This window comes from Carassius carassius, chromosome 22 (assembly GCF_963082965.1).
Source record: "Carassius carassius chromosome 22, fCarCar2.1, whole genome shotgun sequence".
Lineage (NCBI taxonomy): Eukaryota > Metazoa > Chordata > Actinopteri > Cypriniformes > Cyprinidae > Carassius > Carassius carassius.
This window is the reverse complement of record NC_081776.1, coordinates 24,309,301-24,330,223: the sequence shown is the minus strand read 5'-3', so window position 1 is coordinate 24,330,223 and position 20,923 is coordinate 24,309,301. Positions and strand designations below refer to the sequence as shown.

General features: G+C 39.0%; 1 protein-coding gene across 4 annotated transcripts in view; it reads left to right on the top strand.

Annotated features, from left to right (window-relative positions):
* LOC132099125 (NACHT, LRR and PYD domains-containing protein 3-like) overlaps positions 1-14,737 on the top strand; it is a 44,139-nt gene extending 29,402 nt beyond the window's left edge. For 3 of the 4 annotated variants that reach the window (XM_059505579.1, XM_059505578.1, XM_059505577.1), the window contains 5 exons: positions 1,762-1,932; positions 8,676-8,849; positions 9,373-9,546; positions 9,623-9,669; positions 13,627-14,737. In XM_059505579.1, coding sequence (XP_059361562.1) covers positions 1,762-1,932; positions 8,676-8,849; positions 9,373-9,546; positions 9,623-9,669; positions 13,627-14,195 — 1,135 coding nt within the window. In that variant the 3' untranslated portion in view covers positions 14,196-14,737. The remainder of the gene's footprint in view (positions 1-1,761; positions 1,933-8,675; positions 8,850-9,372; positions 9,547-9,622; positions 9,670-13,626) is intronic. The other variant, XM_059505580.1, reaches the window with a different exon arrangement.
* Positions 14,738-20,923: the final 6,186 nt, after the last annotated feature.

Below are 20,923 nucleotides of genomic sequence, written 5' to 3'. Positions count from 1 at the left end.
AATCAAATTTGAAGTTCTTTTTAGAAAACTGGGACGTCATGTCATCCAGACAAAAGAGGACAAGGACAACCCAAGTTGTTATCAGTGCCCAGTTCAGAAGCCTGCATCTCTGATGGTATGGTGTTGCATGAAAAAAACTGAAATCGCATCATATGTTCCCTTTAAATAATTCCATGAGTTCAAACCTATATATAATAAACAGAATAAAGGTTATACGTATTTGGTGTGCTGTCCAAGGGGAGGGCTCTAAGCTTGGAATTTTGGCCCAAACCCTGAGTAGAGAAGGGGTGGCAGAAGGATGCTGTAAAAAGTGTCAAGGAACAGAGATAAGTCTGCTGTCTATATATACACGCCTCTTGCTAATTGGGTTGATTACTAATTGTGCTCCTACCGCATTTGGTTAATCAAAAATTTCACAAGTTCATACTTACATATAATAAATAGCTGTCCAAGAGCAGGGCTTCAAGCTCTGAATTTTGGCCTGGACCCAGAGTACCCCCCCAAAAGCAACAAAGCAAAGAACAGCCAACCTAAAAAAAAAATAAACCCTCCAAAATGAGCACTGAAAATTTGGGGGGCTGGTGTTTCAGGAAGAAACTAGTCTTTTGACCGGGAGAGCCCACACAAACTCCGACAGGAGCAGTTCATGGCGCTACTAGCTGATGGATGAGAAGCAGCGTGTTTTGGCAAGCCTGATCAGGAGAGCTCATAACGCTTCTTGACGGGAGCGAACCCTTTCACGGGTTTGACTACCATTCCAGTGCACTTTCACAGGTTTAAGGTTGGAAAAACACGGGTTATGGGTTGCCTGGAACGTGGCATAAATGTGAAGTTCCAGCTTCAAAAGCTTTGCAGCATCTGAAAGGAGTTCAATACTCATGGCATCAGATGGGTAAGCCTAGCCGGTAGACGGATGGAAAAGCAAAGTTTTTTTTAACTTTAATATTATTTAGTAAATGAGGGCTTGGTGGGGTTTTTAAATGTGGGACTGATTGGTCCTGATATAGCTTTTTAAAGCATCTAAAGACTATTGGCCAAGAGCTTGTATTTTATGCTTAGAGAGGCCTTTTTGAGCTGCTTAGGTTGCTGCCCCAGTGCGAAAAGAGTGGCTGGAATAGTTATCCGCTGGGATGCCTGATTGTTGGAGAACAGATTTGACATGTTTTTGGAACCAAAAGTTACGGGTTTGTTGAAGTCGTCTAGAAATTGGATGAATTGGATGAATACAAGGAGTTTGGTATGGTTGGAGTGATGATGAGAGGTTAAAAAATATAGATGAAATGGCCTCTCTTGCTTTGTTTATATTAGGTTGTGTTTTCCATCTATTGGAATACCGTTTAAGGGTTAGGTTTTTTTTTCAATAGACATAATTGATCTTAGTTTCTCCTTTAGTTTTTGGACTAAAGCCTTACAATGTTCTAATAAATCAGTAATAAAAGCTTTGTTATAAAAATAAACACAAAATGTACAACATGACCTCAAGAGTATATTTGCTGAAATATTGCAGCTGTTAGTCATATTGAATGTCCTGGAAAGTTTTTGAAAAATGCATTTATTGGTTTTCCTCTCTCTATGATGGCTACTCTAAAAATGAAATCTTTTAATTATTGTTTCTTCACACACACACACATACACACATTACACACATTATATTACTGTTCATATATGCTGATTATATTTATACAAGTTGTATAGCTGTACAACTGGCAATTATTACATGTGCTCTAGTTTTAATTATTTAATCATTTATGTTTTGTTCAGATTGCCAGGCTGTAGATTGACTGGTGAGTGCTGTGAAAGTTTGTCTTCAGCTCTCCAATCAAACTCCCATTTGAGAGAACTGGACCTCAGTAACAATGACCTGCAGGATTCGGGAGTGAAGCTACTTTCAGATGGACTGAAGAGTTCACATTGTCAACTAAACATACTGAGGTTTGTAATGGACACAGGATTATTTAAATGAATAATGAATTAGGATTAACTAAGGTCTGTGGTAGTGAATTTATTGGTATTTGCAACATTATTTAATGTCCCCCAAAAAAGTATGTCTTAAACCATTTTGATTTGACAGTGTTATACAGAGTTTTGAGATGGTCACATCTGGGCAAAGTTTCCATTATGTCAGCTATTAATGCAGCATCTCATCCCTCATATCTGGTAACTGTAGTGCTGTTGTATGCAACTGAAACAGTCATTATATATTTTAATTTTTTTAATAAAATGGGATGTGTTAAGGCTGACATAAATATTGTTTTCAAATGCCTTTTTTTCAAAAATGTTTCAAAGCTGATTTTTGAAAATAATCATTACAATCTGAAATGAAGATCAGACTGAAATGATCAAGGACCCTGTCCAAATTATCCTGCTTCTTTTCCTGGAGGTGATAAGTGTTTTCATAAGGTAAAGTTGTCAACAACAAAAAAAGCAGGCAATGAGTGCAGCACTGCTGAAGTAAATTGGAGCCCCTCAAACATTCAATCAGAGAATGTGTGTTTGCTTTACTATACCGCTTCACCTGGACCAAAGACTTATGTTACTCCATCACCTTCACTATGCTATTTCTCACCTGAAGGACAATACCTAGCTACAAGATACTCATAATTTCATGTAGTCCAAGTAGAGTTAATCTACCCTTTGATAATGTAGTTTGCTACAATACAAGCTTGTGATATCTAAAGTAATGGTAATAATGTATGCAAAAATAAGAAAATATTGGTGAAACAATACTGTGGTTAATACCAGTCGAAGGTCCCAAAATGGGACATTAGCAAAGTGAGAGGGCCTTAGCCATCTGGTGCCTCTTAGGATTCTGCTGACCAAGGGATTTCTACTATGTCACCAGTGGAGCAGAGATGCGCGGGTCAATGTATAAACAACCCGCACCCGACCGATGTTTTCAACTAACCCGCCCGCAACTCGGACCGCAAAAAAAGAAAAAGTAAAAATATTGTACCCGACCCACTTCCTGGTCCAGCAAATCGAATCATCATCCATGTGGGGAAGAATGATATTCGGAAAGAGCAGTCAGAGCTCCTTAAGAATGACTTCAGTGAACTCTTTGACAAATATGTTTTCACGGTTGCTTGGGCTGAACACATGGCTACAAAGATCTTGCAGTATAAAAGGTGTGAATTTCATTGACAACTCCAATCTTTTCTGGGGCCATAGACAACTTTTTAATCCGGATGGCTTCCACCCAAACAAACTTGGTGCTAGAGTGCTTAAGGACAATATCTACTTTTCCCTCCGTCATCCTTCAGCAGAGTGTGTCAATTCATTCAGCACACACACACCGGGTCCGAGTCATCATGTGGTTGACATATCCCACAAGGACACTGATAACTCCATGCAGCCAAAACAAGCACTGCGGATGGACACTATCCCAGCTGAGCCCTGCCCACAGAGCTCCTCACAGACAGACTTTGATATATCAAAACAGCTACAAGATTCAGCACCCAAGGACGACTTTCTGGAAAACAGCCAGGAAAGCCTGGACAACATATCACAGCCACCGGAAACACCAGAGACACAGCCCATCTCACCAGACACATTATCCCTCTCTCCAGCATCGCTACTTCTGTGCTTCTCACATAAAATGGAGGAATTGGTGTATGCTGGGACTAAACTCTCTCACTCATTCGCTGCAAGCCCTCAGATATCAACAAAAAAACGGTGGGCCCCCCAACCACCAAAGCCTGTGGGCCCTGCTCCTGTGAGATCTCTCCGACCTCTGCCACTATGCCAGGGCCCAAACCCTCTATCTGCTGAAGGTGAACCAAAAACAACTGATAGCAGCTCTCAGTGATATGGTTCGGAACCCAGTGTGCCTGTAGCTTTCTCTATTTCAGTTTTATCACGTGCTAGAAAGTCTTAGGGTATTCTCAAGCCGAAGGGCAATCTCATCTAATCTGCGGCCTATTATGCATCAAACTAAGATTGATGTAAAGATACAAAGCACTGCCATCAAGTTAGCATCTTTAAACATTCGCTCACTGAAAAAGAAATCATTTCTAATCATGACTTTATAACTACAAACAATCTGGATTTTATGTTTCTAAATGAAACATGGCTAGAAGACAGCTGCAGTGCAACAATCCTCAATGAAGCAGCCCCTCCTAACTTAAGTCCTACCTCTCTGACAGATCCTTCAGTGTGTCTTGGAGGGGTGATGTTTCTAAGTCACAACACCTTGCTACTGGGGTTCCTCAAGGCTCAGTACTTGGACCACTTCTCTTCTCCATCTACATGACATCATTAGGATCTGTCATTCAGAAGCATGTCTTTTCTTATCACTGCTACGCTGATGACACCCAACTCTACTTCTCATACCAACCAGATGACCCGACGGTAGCTACTCTCATTTCAGCCTGAAGCCATCACCTTCAGCTTAACCTTACGAAGACAGAACTCCTGGTGATTCCAGCTAACCCATTGCTTCATCAAAACTTCTCTATACAGCTGGGTTCATCAACCATTACTCCTTTGAGGACTGCCAGAAACCTAGGAGTTGTGATGGATCATCAGTTAAGCTTCACAGACCACATTGCTACGACGACCCGGTCCTGCAGATTTGCCTTTACAACATTAGGAAGATTCGACCCTTCCAGTCAGAGCAAGCCACCCAACTTCTTGTCCAAGCTCTTGTTCTCTCCAGACTGGACTATTGTAATGCTCTCCTGGTGGGCCTTCCTGCATGTACTGTCAAGTAGGGCTGCATGATATTGGGAAAAAATGACATTACGATATTTTATTTTTCTGCGATATATATTGCGATAGGAAATCTAATCTAATTTTTTCTTACAAACAAAAATGGGGTGAGCACACTTACATTCTCATTTTAAACATCGTGTCAATTGATTAATATGCGCGAAGGAGAGAGAGCAAGATAGTGCTCGTGTTGTTTGAACACGGTGAGCGTGCGGCCGTGGCTCGCTCTCTCGCTCTCTCTCCCTCTGTCTCTCTCTCGCGCGCGCGTGCGCTCTCTCTCTCACGCGCTCTCAGCGAATCACATTCGTCAAGGGCCGGGAGCAGCTGGCCCGTACAGTTAATGAATAACGGATCAACTACAACAGCCTACATCGCACATCCTGCGATGTGACTATCGTGGATTCGTACATCGCGATATCGATGCTTAAATGACACATCGTGCAACCCTACTGTCAAGCCTCTGCAACTGATCCAGAATGCAGAAGTGAGGGTTGTCTTCAATGATCCAAAAAAAGCTCACGTTACTCCTCTCCTCATCAGGTCACAGTGGCTACCAGTAGCCGCTCGCATCAAATTCAAGGTACTGATGCTTGCCTACAAGACGACCACTGGCACGGCACCAACATACCTAAACTCACTGATTAAATCTTATGTGCCCTCCAGAAGTTTGCGCTCTGCAAGTGAACGATGCCTTGTGGTGCCATCCCAAAGAAGTTCAAAACCACTTTCACGGACCTTTTCCTGGACTGTGCCCAGCTGGTGGAATGACCCCCCAATCTCAAAATGAGTCTTTACACATTTTCAAGAAACATCTAAAGACTCATCTTTTTCGCCAGCACTTAACCAACTAATACTAGCACTTTTCCTTCTTTTCTTGTTTTTTCATTTATTAAAAAAAAACTTGCTATGCATTCTGTGCTAGACTAACTGAGACTTGTCATGGCACTTGTATACTGTTGTTGTTCTCTTGTTGACCTGACTGCTTCTATTGTTCTCATTTGTAAGTCGCTTTGGAAAAAAACATCTGCTAAATGATTAAATATAAATGTAACTTTAATTTCATTAGTGTCTGCAGGACTGTTAGGAGAGGTGGAGGTGTAGCTGCTCTATTTAACCTGTTAGCCAGGACCCCCCATTATGGGACTCACAGCTGAAGTGCTCTACCTAACTTAAAATTGTAACAGTTTCCTAGTTCAGTGTGTTACAAACATAATTTTGGTGTCTTTGGAAAGAAGACCCTTTGGGCTTTACTTTTTATCAACCAGATTTGATAATGCTCAAAAATATTAAAAGTTATAGACACTGAAATGCCTTGAAATGTTTTTTTACCACACTTAAATATTTTTGATTTGATATAAAAATACATGAAATGAGTCCTGGAGCAATCTAGAAAAGTAATGGGTTGAAAGCCACATGTCTCATGAGTTTCTATTTCAAATCTGAAAAAGATATCATGAAAAATAAGACTCCTGCAAATATTTTTCTGAGACTATGTCTAGACCCCCCACCCCCAAATATAAAAAAAATATTTCCCAATAGTATTGAAGGCTTCTACAAACTATATAGTCAGTGTGACGAGTGGGGCGGGGCCGAGGGACATGGGAGCGAGGCCGGTGGAGTGATTGGAGATGAGTTACACCTGTTCAACCCGCCGGTCTCAAGGCCCACGGAGGAGATGGAAGGATATAAAACTGGAGCGACGACAGTGACGGACGAGAGAGGACCAGGCCTGGGCTTTTAGTTGTGTTTTGGTTTTATTTGAGCGTACCAGTCGTCCGTTAGGGGCTGGTGCGCTGTTTTGTGTTTATTTTGTATTATTAAAATGTTGTTTGATTGTCCGCCGGTTCCCGCCTCCTTCTTCCGGATGAATAGGAAGTTTTAAATCATTACAGTGGTGCCGAAGCCCGGGAGAAGGAGGGACGCGCTGCTGAAGATCCCTCGCCGCTGTGGTGAATCCGCGGTGCCATCGAGCAGGCGAGGAGGATGCCGCCATGGACGCTCGAGGCGGTGGGCTGGAGTGAGTTGCCGGGGACGGGCGAGCCCGCTGCCGACCGCCCACGATAAGGAGGGACCGCTGCCGTCCGTGAGGGAGCGGAGGAGTCGGCGCCGTTCGCCAGGGGGCCGGAGCCTGCTGCCTCCGTGAAGGTATCCGGAGGGGCAGGGAACGGGGGACTCCTGCCGGCTGCCCAAAACCGGAGGAGCCGTCGCCGTCCACCGGGCGGCGGAGGGGTGTCGTGCCGTCCGCCGAGGGCCGTCCAGTGCCACCGCCAGGCACCGCGGAGGAGATCGCCCAGCCGGTGGAGGGCCGAGCAGCAGTGCGTCTGGGAACCGGAATTTTTTTTTTCTCCTCTCTCCCCTCTCTCATCTCTGTCGCTCCTCCTTCCATCTCCTTTTCTCTCGCCTCGCCTGTCCTACCCCCAGGTTCCCGCAGGTCCCCGTGAGCGGTCCCCCGGAGGGAGGGGGGGGGGGTAGAGCGCAGTCTCAGGAGTACCCCCCGGCCTGCGAGGGGCGATGGGGTTATGTGACGAGTGGGGCGGGGCCGAGGGACATGGGAGCGAGGCCGGTGGAGTGATTGGAGATGAGCTACACCTGTTCGACCCGCCGGTCTCGAGGCCCACGGAGGAGATGGAAGGATATAAAACTGGAGCGACGACAGTAACGGACGAGAGAGGACCAGGCCTGGGCTTTTAGTTGTGTTTTGGTTTTATTTGAGCGTACCAGTCGTCCGTGAGGGGCTGGTGCGCTGTTTTGTGTTTATTTTGTATTATTAAAATGTTGTTTGATTGTCCGCCGGTTCCCTCCTCCTTCTTCCGGATGAATAGGAAGTTTTAAATCATTACAGTCAGTAAACATACCACTGCATAGTTTTTTTCAGTTATAAAACACTAGACAGAAACTTAGACATCATATAAGTGATTTATTTTAGCACTAGAAAAATACAATAAGAATAATTTGAGTAAGAAAAATAAGAATAATCAGAAAAATTAAAAAAGATTTAACTTTGTTTGCCAATTACAGAACATCCTGAGATTGCTAGAAATGCAGTATTCACAATGAATTACGATGCAAATAAGTGCTGATGTGCTGATGGCCACTTATACAGATGGTAATATTGGAAATTGACCTGAATATCATTAAAAATATTTTTGGATGACTCGTAACCGCGGGTGACCGTAGGCAACACACGCATCACTGCAGTGGAGCTACTGCATCACCACATATGTTAAGGTACTCTTGAGTTGAACTAGCAATGGAGAGGTCTCATACATAACACTCAAAATGGGGTGGCGATGGCCATAACAGGCATCAACTGGTATCCACTGGAACATCCACATTAACAGAGCTATATCAGTCTTGGAGTTTGTCAAATAAAGCACAGTGGATAAACAAGTGAAACTCACAAAGCCACCAAGTCAAGTTTCAATTTAAGAAGCTAACTGCCAGGATGCATGCACACTACCTTCTCTGACTGGACCGGAACTAACCTTTCTTTAATGCACATTTGTGGAGAAGAGACTGAAGCTTTAGGTTCAGTATCAGCACTCACTGCACTGATGCAGTGGCAAAATAACACAGTTGAAGTGAAGCTACAGTAAGGCCCTATGTTCTTCTGTATACGACTTCTGCAAAATATCAGCCACCCTGAAGCAAGGAATTTCATCATGTTGCTTCATTTAACACAAGTATTCACTTTGAATAGGCAGAAAGAGAGTGTCACTTATTGTAGTGTCAAGTACTGTCATAGCATCAGACTCACAGACTTCAAAGGGAATCATAAATAATTGACTTATAGTAGTTAACAACTATATAATTTTTCTTTTGGAAGAACGACAATTTCCATAGAAATTAAGACCTTAAGGCAGAAGAGATCATTGCAAATGCCAGTCAGAATGTGTCATTTAAAAAGTGACATATATTGTGACAGAAGTTATAAGTGTTGTGATTTACTGCGTTATTGTTCTGTTTAGGTTGGTCACCTGTAATATCACTGGTCAGTGTTGTGAAAGATTGTCTTCAGCACTACAGTCATCATACTCCTGTCTGAGAGAGCTTGACCTGAGTAACAATGATCTGCAGGATTCAGGAGTGAAGCTACTGTCAAGAAGTCTGAAAAGTTCACTATGTCAACTGAACATACTGAGGTATTTACCACAGATAAAGATGTGCTCTCATCAAACTAAACGTCAATTGTGTCCTACTCCTTGGATGCTTGTAATGTCTTGGCAGTACTTGGTTGTGTTTGCTCTAATCTGAACCATTGTTAATGTCTATTATAATTATACCTTATGTGTAAATAATATAAAAATCCCTGTAGATAACCAAAACCTCTTTAAAATTCACTAACTCTTGCAGTTAATAAAAAAACTGCATGCATCTTGCAGAAGAACACTGTAGCTGGAGCTACTTTGCTCTGTTCATATATGACAATTCAATTACTCTGCAGTAGCTACTCTGCAGTGGTTTGTGTCCTGCTTGGTCAGAAATTGTCTGAATATAAAAACTTAATTATGGGTATGCCAAAGTGATGTAAGGTAAAACAATGTTTTGGAATATGGATTGATGAAGTACCCACTAATTTTTATACATTCTGTACATTTTGAACAAAACAAAATTACACTGTGTTATTTTAATTGACAAACTTCTCTGGTGTTGTCTGTGTTGTAGACTGTCTGGCTGTATGGTGACAGAGGAAGGCTGTCTTTATGTGTCTTCAGCTCTGACTTCAAACCCCTCACACCTGAGAGAGCTGGATCTGAGCTACAATCTCCCAGGAGAATTAGGAGTGAAGCTGCTCTCTGAAAAACTGGAAGATCCAAACTGCTCATTGGACAAACTTAAGTATGTTGACACTGCTGTGTGTGCATGTTTACTGATTGTATGTGATCTGCAGAATGTGACACTGTGTGTTTTACAGTGTAGATCATGGAGGAGAGTTGAGGATTACAGCTGGACTACACAAATGTATGTCTACACACCCACACACACACACACACACACACACACACGTATCTGGCAAGATGGCGGCAAGCAGATGTTATGTGCAAATAGTTCTCCTACTTGTCAGTGTTTTTTTAATCTTATTTTATCGTGAGAAGGAATCTACTGAAGGGCATTTTAAATGTTGGATGCAAGAAAGTGGAAACGTAAAAAAGTTTTTCGGTTTCGGCTCAAACATTGTTTATGAGACGTTCATTTGCCACTCGTGGTCAGTTCCGTGTATGAGGAAGAGTGGAGCAAATAGAAATCGGAGATATAAGGGGACTATTATATTCCTGTGTTTACTTCTGTCCGGTGATATACATCAATGTCCCGGTCCCATCTCGAGAGATAATCAACAGCGAAGCCTTGCCGACTCGAAGTCTTATTTGGATGTGCTGAGTGCGTCTGGCCAGGAGGATCGACGATCTGGTGCTACAGCGGGTTGGAATTATATTGCTGAACATTGGGAGAATTTTACTTCTCTGCATGAGGATTCTAGAGATGTGTCACGGCAGGAGGTGATTCATCAGGTTGCTGGAACTGAGACCTGCTCCAGGTTGGTTGGCCCGGAGCACGAGGACCACCAGCTGCGTGAACAGGTTTTGTTAAAGCAGCAGAAGCATCGGGATGAGCCAGTTAGCTCATTTCGGGAGGATGTTGCTTGTGGTATTGACTTAAGGAAGACCACAAATGGTCTAATTATTGCTCATTTAAATGTTAGGAGCATACTTCCAAAGATCTCTGAGATAAGACTGTTATGTTCGCAGTTTAATTTGTCGGTACTAGGGTGTAGTGAAACTTGGTTGGACGGTTCGATTCTGGATTCTGAAATTGAAATAGCAAATTACAATTTGATAAAAAGAGATAGAAATCGTAAAGGTGGTGGTGTTTGTGTATTTGTCAGATCGGATTTGATGTTTAATGATAGAAATGATTTGGTCAGTGCTTCTATTGAGGCCGTGTGGGTGGACATTTTATTACCGAACTGTAAGCCCATTTTAGTTGGGTCTCTTTATCGTCCTCCGGATCAGAGGGATTTTTATGAATTGTTGGAGGGGGTCTTAAATGATTGTGTGAAACACCATGATTCCGAAGTTATAATTTGTGGGGATTTAAATACAGATATGTTAAAAAGTGACTCTGTAATGTATAAGTCTTTTAAAATTTTTTGTGATTTTTTGCTTTGAAACAAATTATTACGGTGCCAACTAGAATTACGCCAAAAACTCAGTCTGTTATTGATGTGATATTAGTATCTGACACAAAAAAATAGGCTCTAGTGGTTTCATGGATTGTTGTATAAGTGATCATTGTTTAATATATATATATAGAAAAGTGAAGAAGACGAAATTTTATGGTCATAATACAATATCCGTGAGATCTATGAAATATTATTGTCCAGAGTTATTCTGTGACTTACTGGGAAAAGTTGATTGGTCTTGAGTATTGAATTGTAAAGGTGTTGATAAAGCTTGGGTGGGTTTTAAGGAAGTATTTAGTAAGGTACTAGACAGGGTAGCTCCGTATAAAAATGTAAGAATTAAACAGCGATCAGAACCTTGGATTAATGATGATATATTACAGAGGATTAAATTAAGGAATGATAGTTTTAAAAAGTTTAAAAATGATTTGGAAGTTAGGAGTTTTGAGATTTATAAATTAAGAAGAAATGAAGTTAGGGGTTTGATAAGAGAAGCAAAAAGAAATTATTTTAAAAATAAGATAAATGAAAATCGACATGAGCCAAAAAAGCTATGGGGTGTGCTAAAGAATTTAGGTTATTCAAATGCTTCTAAGGAAAAGTCTCTAAATATCAACCTAAAGGTGGAGGAGGTATTAATTTCTAATCCAAAGGAGGTTGCTGAAACTTTTAATCATTATTTCATATCATTAGCTAAAAAATTATATAACCAACTTCCAGAGAGGCCTGATGTTTATAACAAGACACAAGTGAAATCTTTTTATGGGAAGCGTGGAATTATTCAAGATTCTTTTAAGTTGATACCAGTAACTGAAAGTGAGGTTTTTAAATGTTTAAATGAAATAAAAACAAATAAAGCTTCTGGGATTGATAATATTCCTGCAAAATTTTTTAGGGACTCCGCTAGAGTAATTGCTCCATATGTATCATATATATTAAATTTATCAGTTGAACAAGGAGTAATACCAAAGGAGTTTAAGAGTGCTAGAGTTATACCACTATATAAGAAAGGTTGTAAGTTAAATATGGCTAATTACAGGCCTGTCTCTGTTTTGGGTGCAATGTCTAAGATATTGGAAAGAGTTGTCTATGACCAAATTGGAAAATATATTAGTAAAAACAATATTTTATATGATTTACAGTCTGGTTTTAGACAGTTACATTCAACTGAGACTTGTATATTATATATGACTGATAAAATAAGGAAAGCGGTTGACAATGGTAAATTCTGTGGAATGGTTATGTTGGACCTACAGAAAGCATTCGATACTGTAGACCACACAATTTTACTGTACAAGTTAAAGGCAGTTGGTTTTGATGAGAATTCTCTTAGGTGGGTTCAGTCCTACCTTGATGATAGATGCCAGAGGGTAGACATTAAAGGTATTTTGTCTAGTCCTTTATTTATTAACTCTGGAGTTCCTCAAGGGAGTATTTTAGGTCCCTTATTTTTTCTTTTGTACATAAATGATCTTAAAGCAGCATGCTCAGAGGAACTTGTTCTGTACGCAGATGATGCAGCGGTTTTAATATCTCATCAGGATAAGGGGGTCATTGAAGAAAAGATGACTTTTCAGCTAGAGGCGATGTCTAAATGGTTTTTAGATAATAAACTATCCCTACATGCAGGAAAGACTGAGGCCATTCTGTTTGCATCTAAAATGAAATTAAATAAGGATGATACCTTCGTAATTAAGTTAAATGGTAAGGCAATAGAGGTAAAATCTGTGGTAAACTATTTGGGCTGTTTAATAGATAATAAATTAACGGGTGATTTGATGGCTAGAAAGGCATTTATAAAAATATGTGGTAAAATTAAGTTTTTAGCGAGGCAAGCCGGTCTATTAGACATTCACTCTTTAAAATTATTAGCAGGTGCCTTGATTCAACCTCATTTTGATTATGCTTCCTCCTTTTGGTATAATGGTTGTTCCCAAGTTTTGAAGAATAAATTGCAAAAGGCTCAAAATAGATTAGTTCGGATAATTTTAAAGGTGCATTCTAGGGCGCAATTACATAGTGAAAGTTTTAAGGAGTTGGGGATATTGACGGTGGAAAAAAGGGTGATATTTTTAAAAAATGGGTCTGACACATAGGATTGTCAATAATGTGGTTCCAAGGTATTTAGAAAATTATTTTTATATGGTGAGTCAGCAGCATTCATATAAAACTAGGGGTAGGGATTTTAATATTTGTCCATGTAAATTTAAGAGTTTGGTAGGGAAAAATTCCTTTTTATATACTAGTGCTATAGCATGGAATAAATTACCAGTTTCAATAAGGGAGTAAAAGATTTTTTGAGTTTTAAAAGAATGGTAAAAAGATGGCTGTTTGGTGAGGGTAGTTAGTGTGTTTTGTGGTGATTTTATTGTAAATTGTGTCATTTAGTGGGATGTTTAGTGTCAGTTGTGATTTGTATGTTTGGTGAATTATCTCTACTATATAGTTTAAAAGTAGATTTTTATTGATGTGATAAATTATGATTAGGAGATACTGTATGGTCTGTCTATTCTGCACGTACACATAACCTTTATACTTAACATCGAGGGCCGCAATGGAAACAAGCCAATGGCTTTATTGTGTTTTTATCCTCGACAGTTTTTTCTAAAGTGTATGGAATACTTGTATTTTGTACAATTTTATAAACTTGTCAAATAAATTTCAATTCAATTCAATTCACACACACACAGAGACACACTTTTAGTGACTGTTACATATGACTCTTTTCTTTTGTACAGATGCCTGTGATCTCACACTGGATCCAAACACAGCACACAATCATCTCATTCTATCTGAGAATAGAAAAAAGGTGGCACACGTGGAAGAGTGTCAGTCATATCCTGATCATCCAGACAGATTTGATGGATGTCCTCAGGTTCTGTGTAGTAAGAGTCTGTCTGGACGCTGTTACTGGGAGGCTGAATGGAGTGGAAATGCTATTATATCAGTGACATATAAAGGAATCAGAAGGAAAGGAGGAAGTTGTTCATGTGAGTTTGGATACAATAAAAACTCCTGGAGTTTGATGTGTATTAATAATAGATATACTGTCTGGCACAATCTTAGTTCAATTGACATACGTTTCCCTTTACACTCCTCTAAGAGAGTAGGAGTGTATGTGGATGTGTCGGCTGGAACTCTGTCCATCTACAATGTCTCAGACTCACACTCACTCACACACTTACACACATTCACCTCCACATTCACCGAACCTCTCTATGCTGGATTTACAGTTTTTGAATCATTGTCTCTCTGTCAGGTTGAAAAACCAGTAAGCAACAACAGAGACAGCTTACCTTTGGTTTAACTCTGTTAATTATGAGGATTATATAAGGAGTTGAGCAACATTTACTTTTGTTATTATTAAATTGTTTTTTAAGTATGTATTTATGTATTTTTGTGGTCTGTAAAAAAGCTGTAAAACGCACATACACACACACACACACACACACACACGTGCATATACAATACAGTAAATGTTTAGGCCTAATTGTAAATAAGACAAATGATTCATCTTTCAAATATTTTTTCTTGAACTAGGAGTCAGCGTAAAGAAATATCAATGCTTGCTTGAAGTCATGAGGTCATAGTTATTGTAAATTATGATGTCTGTTTTACTGATTACATGATGTTAAGTGAGCACATAATGTGTATTGGATTATAGCTGTGTATGAGAACCGTATGGACATTACCTTGACACACCCATCTCTGTAACTTGTAACAGGCTTGTAACAGAATTCTTCCTAAATTGTAACACAAAAATAAGTATTTACTGTAGATGTGCTTTGAAAATATATGTATTGTGAAAATCTCTGTATAAATAATCTTGAATTTGTTGTAAGAAAGAAATAGATGCATAAAAGTCATTTCAGCATTTAGATGGGTTTTTATCAGATTTTTAAAAGTTAAAATAAACCTTTACAATTCTCTCCAAAAACTGCCAAGCTCCTGGTTTGCTTGCTGTGGGCTGAGCTGTAGAGTCATGAGCATGTTCCTTTTGTTTACATTATATGCACTTACGCTGTGATTGCCAACAAAACACAGAAATTGTATGCAGTTTTACTTACCGCCTGTGGTTCCGACTCATGACTGGGTTCTTTTATCACTGGGGCTGCTCCATCTTTCAGTATCAAACATTTTGTAAATCCAGTGTCGAACTGGGCCTTGTTTATGAACATTCATCAGTGGTGGGAACAAACAAACACAAATGAAAATATGTTTCTGGCCTGGAAAAACAAACTGCTTCCACTGTTTCCTTAATGCTGGGTTCTTTGTGAAGCAGAACAAGGTTAACTTTCCTTTACAACCAAAAACACACTTCTTTGAAGACATTCTTCTCGAGCAAGTCATGTGTAGTGCTGCCCCCTCTTCAACTTTAAAATGTTTTTTTAAGTGCACTTTAAATCATTACCTTAATCAAAAAAAGTACAATTAATTAGATTTACTCCCTAAAATAATGAAGGATATTAAAATGTAAAGTATACATAATTATAATGTTAAATTTAGTGTGTTACATAAAAAATTATATTAAAAAAATTAATATTATTTAATTTATTTATTTGCACATGTAAACATGGAATTGAGAGTTATGAATGGCACCAACATATGTTGTGTTCCATCAGTTGCTCTTACTTTCGTGGCTTTTCACATTTCTTTAAGAAATTAAAAACTCAGTTCTCTATCAATTTGTGGATGAATTGGCTCTTAAGAAATCTTTAGGGCTGCACGATTACAACCCGAATTCCGGAAAAGTTGGGACGTTTTTTAAATTTTAATAAAATGAAAACTAAAAGACTTTCAAATCACATGAGCCAATATTTTATTCACAATAGAACATAGATAACATAGCAAATGTTTAAACTGAGAAAGTTTACAATTTTATGCACAAAATGAGCTCATTTCAATTTTGATTTCTGCTACAGGTCTCAAAATAGTTGGGACGGGGCATGTTTACCATGGTGTAGCATCTCCTTTTCTTTTCAAAACAGTTTGAAGACGTCTGGGCATTGAGGCTATGAGTTGCTGGAGTTTTGCTGTTGGAATTTGGTCCCATTCTTGCCTTATATAGATTTCCAGCTGCTGAAGAGTTCGTGGTCGTCTTTGACGTATTTTTCGTTTAATGATGCGCCAAATGTTCTCTATAGGTGAAAGATCTGGACTGCAGGCAGGCCAGGTTAGCACCCGGACTCTTCTACGACGAAGCAATGCTGTTGTTATAGCTGCAGTATGTGGTTTTGCATTGTCCTGCTGAAATAAACAAGGCCTTCCCTGAAATAGACGTTGTTTGGAGGGAAGCATATGTTGCTCTAAAACCTTTATATACCTTTCAGCATTCACAGAGCCTTCCAAAACATGCAAGCTGCCCATACCGTATGCACTTATGCACCCCCACACCATCAGAGATGCTGGCTTTTGAACTGAACGCTGATAACATGCTGGAAGGTCTCCCTCCTCTTTAGCCCGGAGGACACGGCGTCCGTGATTTCCAACAAGAATGTCAAATTTGGACTCGTCTGACCATAAAACACTATTCCACTTTGAAATAGTCCATTTTAAATGAGCCTTGGCCCACAGGACACGACGGCGCTTCTGGACCATGTTCACATATGGCTTCCTTTTTGCATGATAGAGCTTTAGTTGGCATCTGCTGATGGCATGGCGGATTGTGTTTACCGACAGTGGTTTCTGAAAGTATTCCTGGGCCCATTTAGTAATGTCATTGACACAATCATGCCGATGAGTGATGCAGTGTTGTCTGAGAGCCCGAAGACCACGGGCATCCAATAAAGGTCTCCGGCCTTGTTCCTTACGCACAGAGATTTCTCCAGTTTCTCTGAATCTTTTGATGATGTTATGCACTGTAGATGATGAGATTTGCAAAGCCTTTGCAATTTGACGTTGAGGAACATTGTTTTTAAAGTTTTCCACAATTTTTTTACGCAGTCTTTCACAGATTGGAGAGCCTCTGCCCATCTTTACTTCTGAGAGACTCTGCTTCTCTAAGACAAAGCTTTTATAGCTAATCATGTTACAGACCTGATATCAATTAACTTAATTAATCACTAGATGTTCTCCCAGCTGAATCTTTTCAAAACTGCTTGCTTTTTTAGCCATTTGTTGCCCCCGTGCCAACTTTTTTGAAACCTGTAGCAGGCATTAAATTTTAAATGAGCTAATTAAGTGGATAAAAGTGTAAAATTTCTCAGTTTAAACATTTGCTACGTTATCTATGTTCTATTGTGAATAAAATATTGGCTCATGTGATTTGAAATTCCTTTAGTTTTCATTTTATTAAAATTTAAAAAACGTCCCAACTTTTCTGAAATTCGGGTTGTAACTGAAATGAAATCACAAAGACGATAAATTGCGATTAGGCAGAATCTGCGATTGTCGTGTATCTTTCAGTGAAGCATGGTTCTGTGATCAGTAGTAAATCTCCATCTGAAGGCTAGAGAGCACACTCGCGCAGAAACTCCAAATACACCTCACAGAAGAAGCCCAGGAAATGGCAATAGCGGCTGCTGAATAAACAGATTTAACCGTTGGTCGGATTTACAGCCATTAATTCATCAATTTCTCCTGAAATACAAGTAATAATGGGCGGTGAAGTCTAGAGTGAGCTTTATAGTTACTTGCACAGTGTGAACGCAGATTTCGGTGCCTCATTTCAGTGCCGCTTAATACCTGAGCGATCAATTAAAATATTTGTCCTGGTCCGACATGGACGTTAGAAGCAGGGGCATCGCTAGGCCATTTTTATCGGGTTTTAACAAGGTGTGTGTTTATCGATAGATTAGGGTTAAGATTATAATAAATGTATCTGTGCAGTTCTTTTACATGAATACAGTTTGAATACAGTTCGAACTTTTGTGAAGTTCTTTTTCATTTTTTGTTTTACAGTTCTTTGTTTCCATAATAACGGAGTCTCCAGAGCGTGTGCTGTTAAAGCCCTTTCACGCAAGCGTAGCTTGCTGTAAACAAGCCTGTGCAGTTTAAAACACCTAGAGCTCACATCTGGCCTTTAAACACAAGACTCTCCAGATGTAGGGTTGAATGGGAAATTTATCAATTTGCTAAAGGTGGAAACCCAACACTCATCACACCAGTGCTGTTTCCTCCAGGAAAAATCTAGCCCTCAACACATATGAGGGCATACTTTATAAAATGGTCATGTTGGTATTTTCATTTGCAATTTTTATATTTAATATAAAACATATTATAGTGCATGTGGCATATCACAGTCATTCACAACTGATTGGAGACAGTGACACACAGCACTAGAAATACAGATACAGAAACTAGAGATACAGTAGAAATATTATGTGTGGTTTTGTATTTAATATTGTTTTCTATTAGCCTTAGAGTAAGGGAAGCACAATCAGGAAATGAGAGCACCCGAGGAGGATGTGAATGCTATGTTTATTTATTTTAAATATTTTTAATGTTTTTTAATGTTATCCATGTTTTTTTTTAAGTATCGGTTCAAGCACCGGTACTGTTTTAAAAGTATCGATTTGGCACCGGTATCGTAAAAAACCCAATCGATACCCAACCCTAGGTATGATATATGGATATATGGAAAAATTTAATTGATTGACCGCCTTCATTATATATCATACTGTACAATATAAACAATAATATTGTAATAAGAGCCACATTATATTTTATCCTGTTTACAGATAAAACCAGGAACATAAGAAATATAGGTCAAATCAGGAGCATCTCTTTGGAGTTTGGAAGAGCAGGTATACTATTTATATAGACATTAAGTAAACGGACAACAAAAAATAGCTAAAGTGAAAATGTCTTTTTATGTATTTTAGATGGAGATGCCATGGCAACTCTTGCCCACACCCTGTCTTTGTCTTTGTGAGTGCACAAAGGTGAAAGCTTTCCAAATAGTTTTGGCTTTGCCTTTTCTACCAAACTTATCAAAGCTTGGATTTCAGCAGCACTAAAATTAAAATCTCGCCAGTTTTACAATTTTGTTTACTTCATTAGCAGCTTGCACAGAGTTGGTTGCTTGGTAACAGACCTTGATGCAATTAAGAGATTTCCTAACTAGAGATAAGATATGATTTTATAAGATGGGATAAGAATCCAAAATAAAGTTAAAGATTTGCTTATTTAATATAAATTTGCGAGATAAAAAAAGTCTTTAATTTTGTTTTAGTTTTCTCAAGCCTTACTTTTTATTTTGTTTTAATCGTTTCTCTGTTTGTAGTTCCAGTTATTTATTCCTAGAATTTGTTCTTGTCTTATGTGTTGTTCGTTTCTGTCCTGCATCCTGATCCTGCCTGGCTGCTATTCTCAAGACTGGACAGTCAGTCTGGAACAGTGCTGCTTCATCTTCTCGGTTCTCCAGTGGATCATTGTCCAGCTCTGATCTCGGCCGTCTTCCTGTTCTCCTGATGACTGCCCTATCCTACCATTTTAGATTGTTCTCATTCATCACCATCCCTGTTGTATCTTGTCTTGTCAATAAACTTGGGCATGCTGCATCATTACATTATATCAGGCTGGAAATCAAAACCTTCGTCTCTCATTCATCAACCTCATATATGGCTTATCATTTTAAAGTTAAACATATAAGTAGTAGCAACTTAACAGGTGTATGAATACCATTAACATTCCATGTACAAATGCTCAAATTCTCAGTGCAAGGAGATTTTTATTTTAATTTTTTGCTGAACCAGACTGAAGTGCTCCAGCTCCTTAATTTTAAAGCAGGAATGCCTGAAAGACTATGACGAAGATATCACTTTATGGATATACAAATGTGGGGTAAATTATTATTCACACATTTCACACTGCCACAAATTTTGTTTTGTTTGGTCAGTGCTTTTACCCTATTGGAGTATATATATATATATATATATATATATATATATATATACCCAATTGCAGTTTGATTGATGTTACTTGGAAGGTGCAAAAAAAAGAAAAAATTAGATTTCTGAAAAAAAATAAAGATGGAGTTATCGGTTTTTGCATATTAACTCTTCATATATATACAGTACAGAACAATAGTTTGGACACACCTTCTCATTCAAAGAGTTTTCTTTATTTTCATGACTATGAACTGAAGGCATCAAGGGCTATTTGACCAAGAAGGAGAGTGATGGGGTGCTGCGCCAGATGACCTGGCCTCCACAGTCACCGGACCTGAACCCAATCGAGATGGTTTAGGGGTGAGCTGGACCGCAGACAGAAGGCAAAAGGGCCAACAAGTGCTAAGCATCTCTCGGGGAACTCCTTCAAGACTGTTGGAAGACATTTCAGGTGACTACCTCTTGAAGCTCATCAAGAGAATGCCAAGAGTGTGCAAAGCAGTAATCAAAGCAAAAGGTGGCTACTTTGAAGAACCTAGAATATGACATATTTTCAGTTGTTTCACACTTTTTTGTTATGTATATAATTCCATATATAATTCCACATGTGTTAATTCATAGTTTTGATGCCTTCGGTGTGACTCTACAATATAGTCATGAAAATAAAGAAAACTCTTTGAATGAGAAGGTGTGTCCAAACTTTTGGTCTGTACTGTGTGAGTGTGTATATATATATATATATATATATATATATATATATATATATATATATATATATATATATATAAGTTTTCATTATATCTAAAATCTGCATACACCTAACTCTGAAGAGAGCACAAAATATGCTAGTAGAAAACTATCCTTGTGAATAAGAAATCTGGTGTTGAGGGTGGATCTTGAGCTGAATTCTGTCCGTCTTCACAAACAGCTCTGAAAAAGAATTCAAATCTTAACAATGGTTGTTATAAATGTAATGTGAAGCTTTTACGTTCACAATTCTCATTTTGATGTTGGTGGTGAAGTGTGCAGAAAATTCTGCCAGACTGAAATTTAGTTTTTGGTGAACAGTTTTCAAGAGTGAAAATAAGATTTTAAATTTTAAAGGGATATTCCACCCTAAAATGAAATTTTGTAATTTATCACTTACTCCCACACTCTTAGCCTAAATTGGTTGACTTTACTAGAACATTGCGCAGAAACCCGT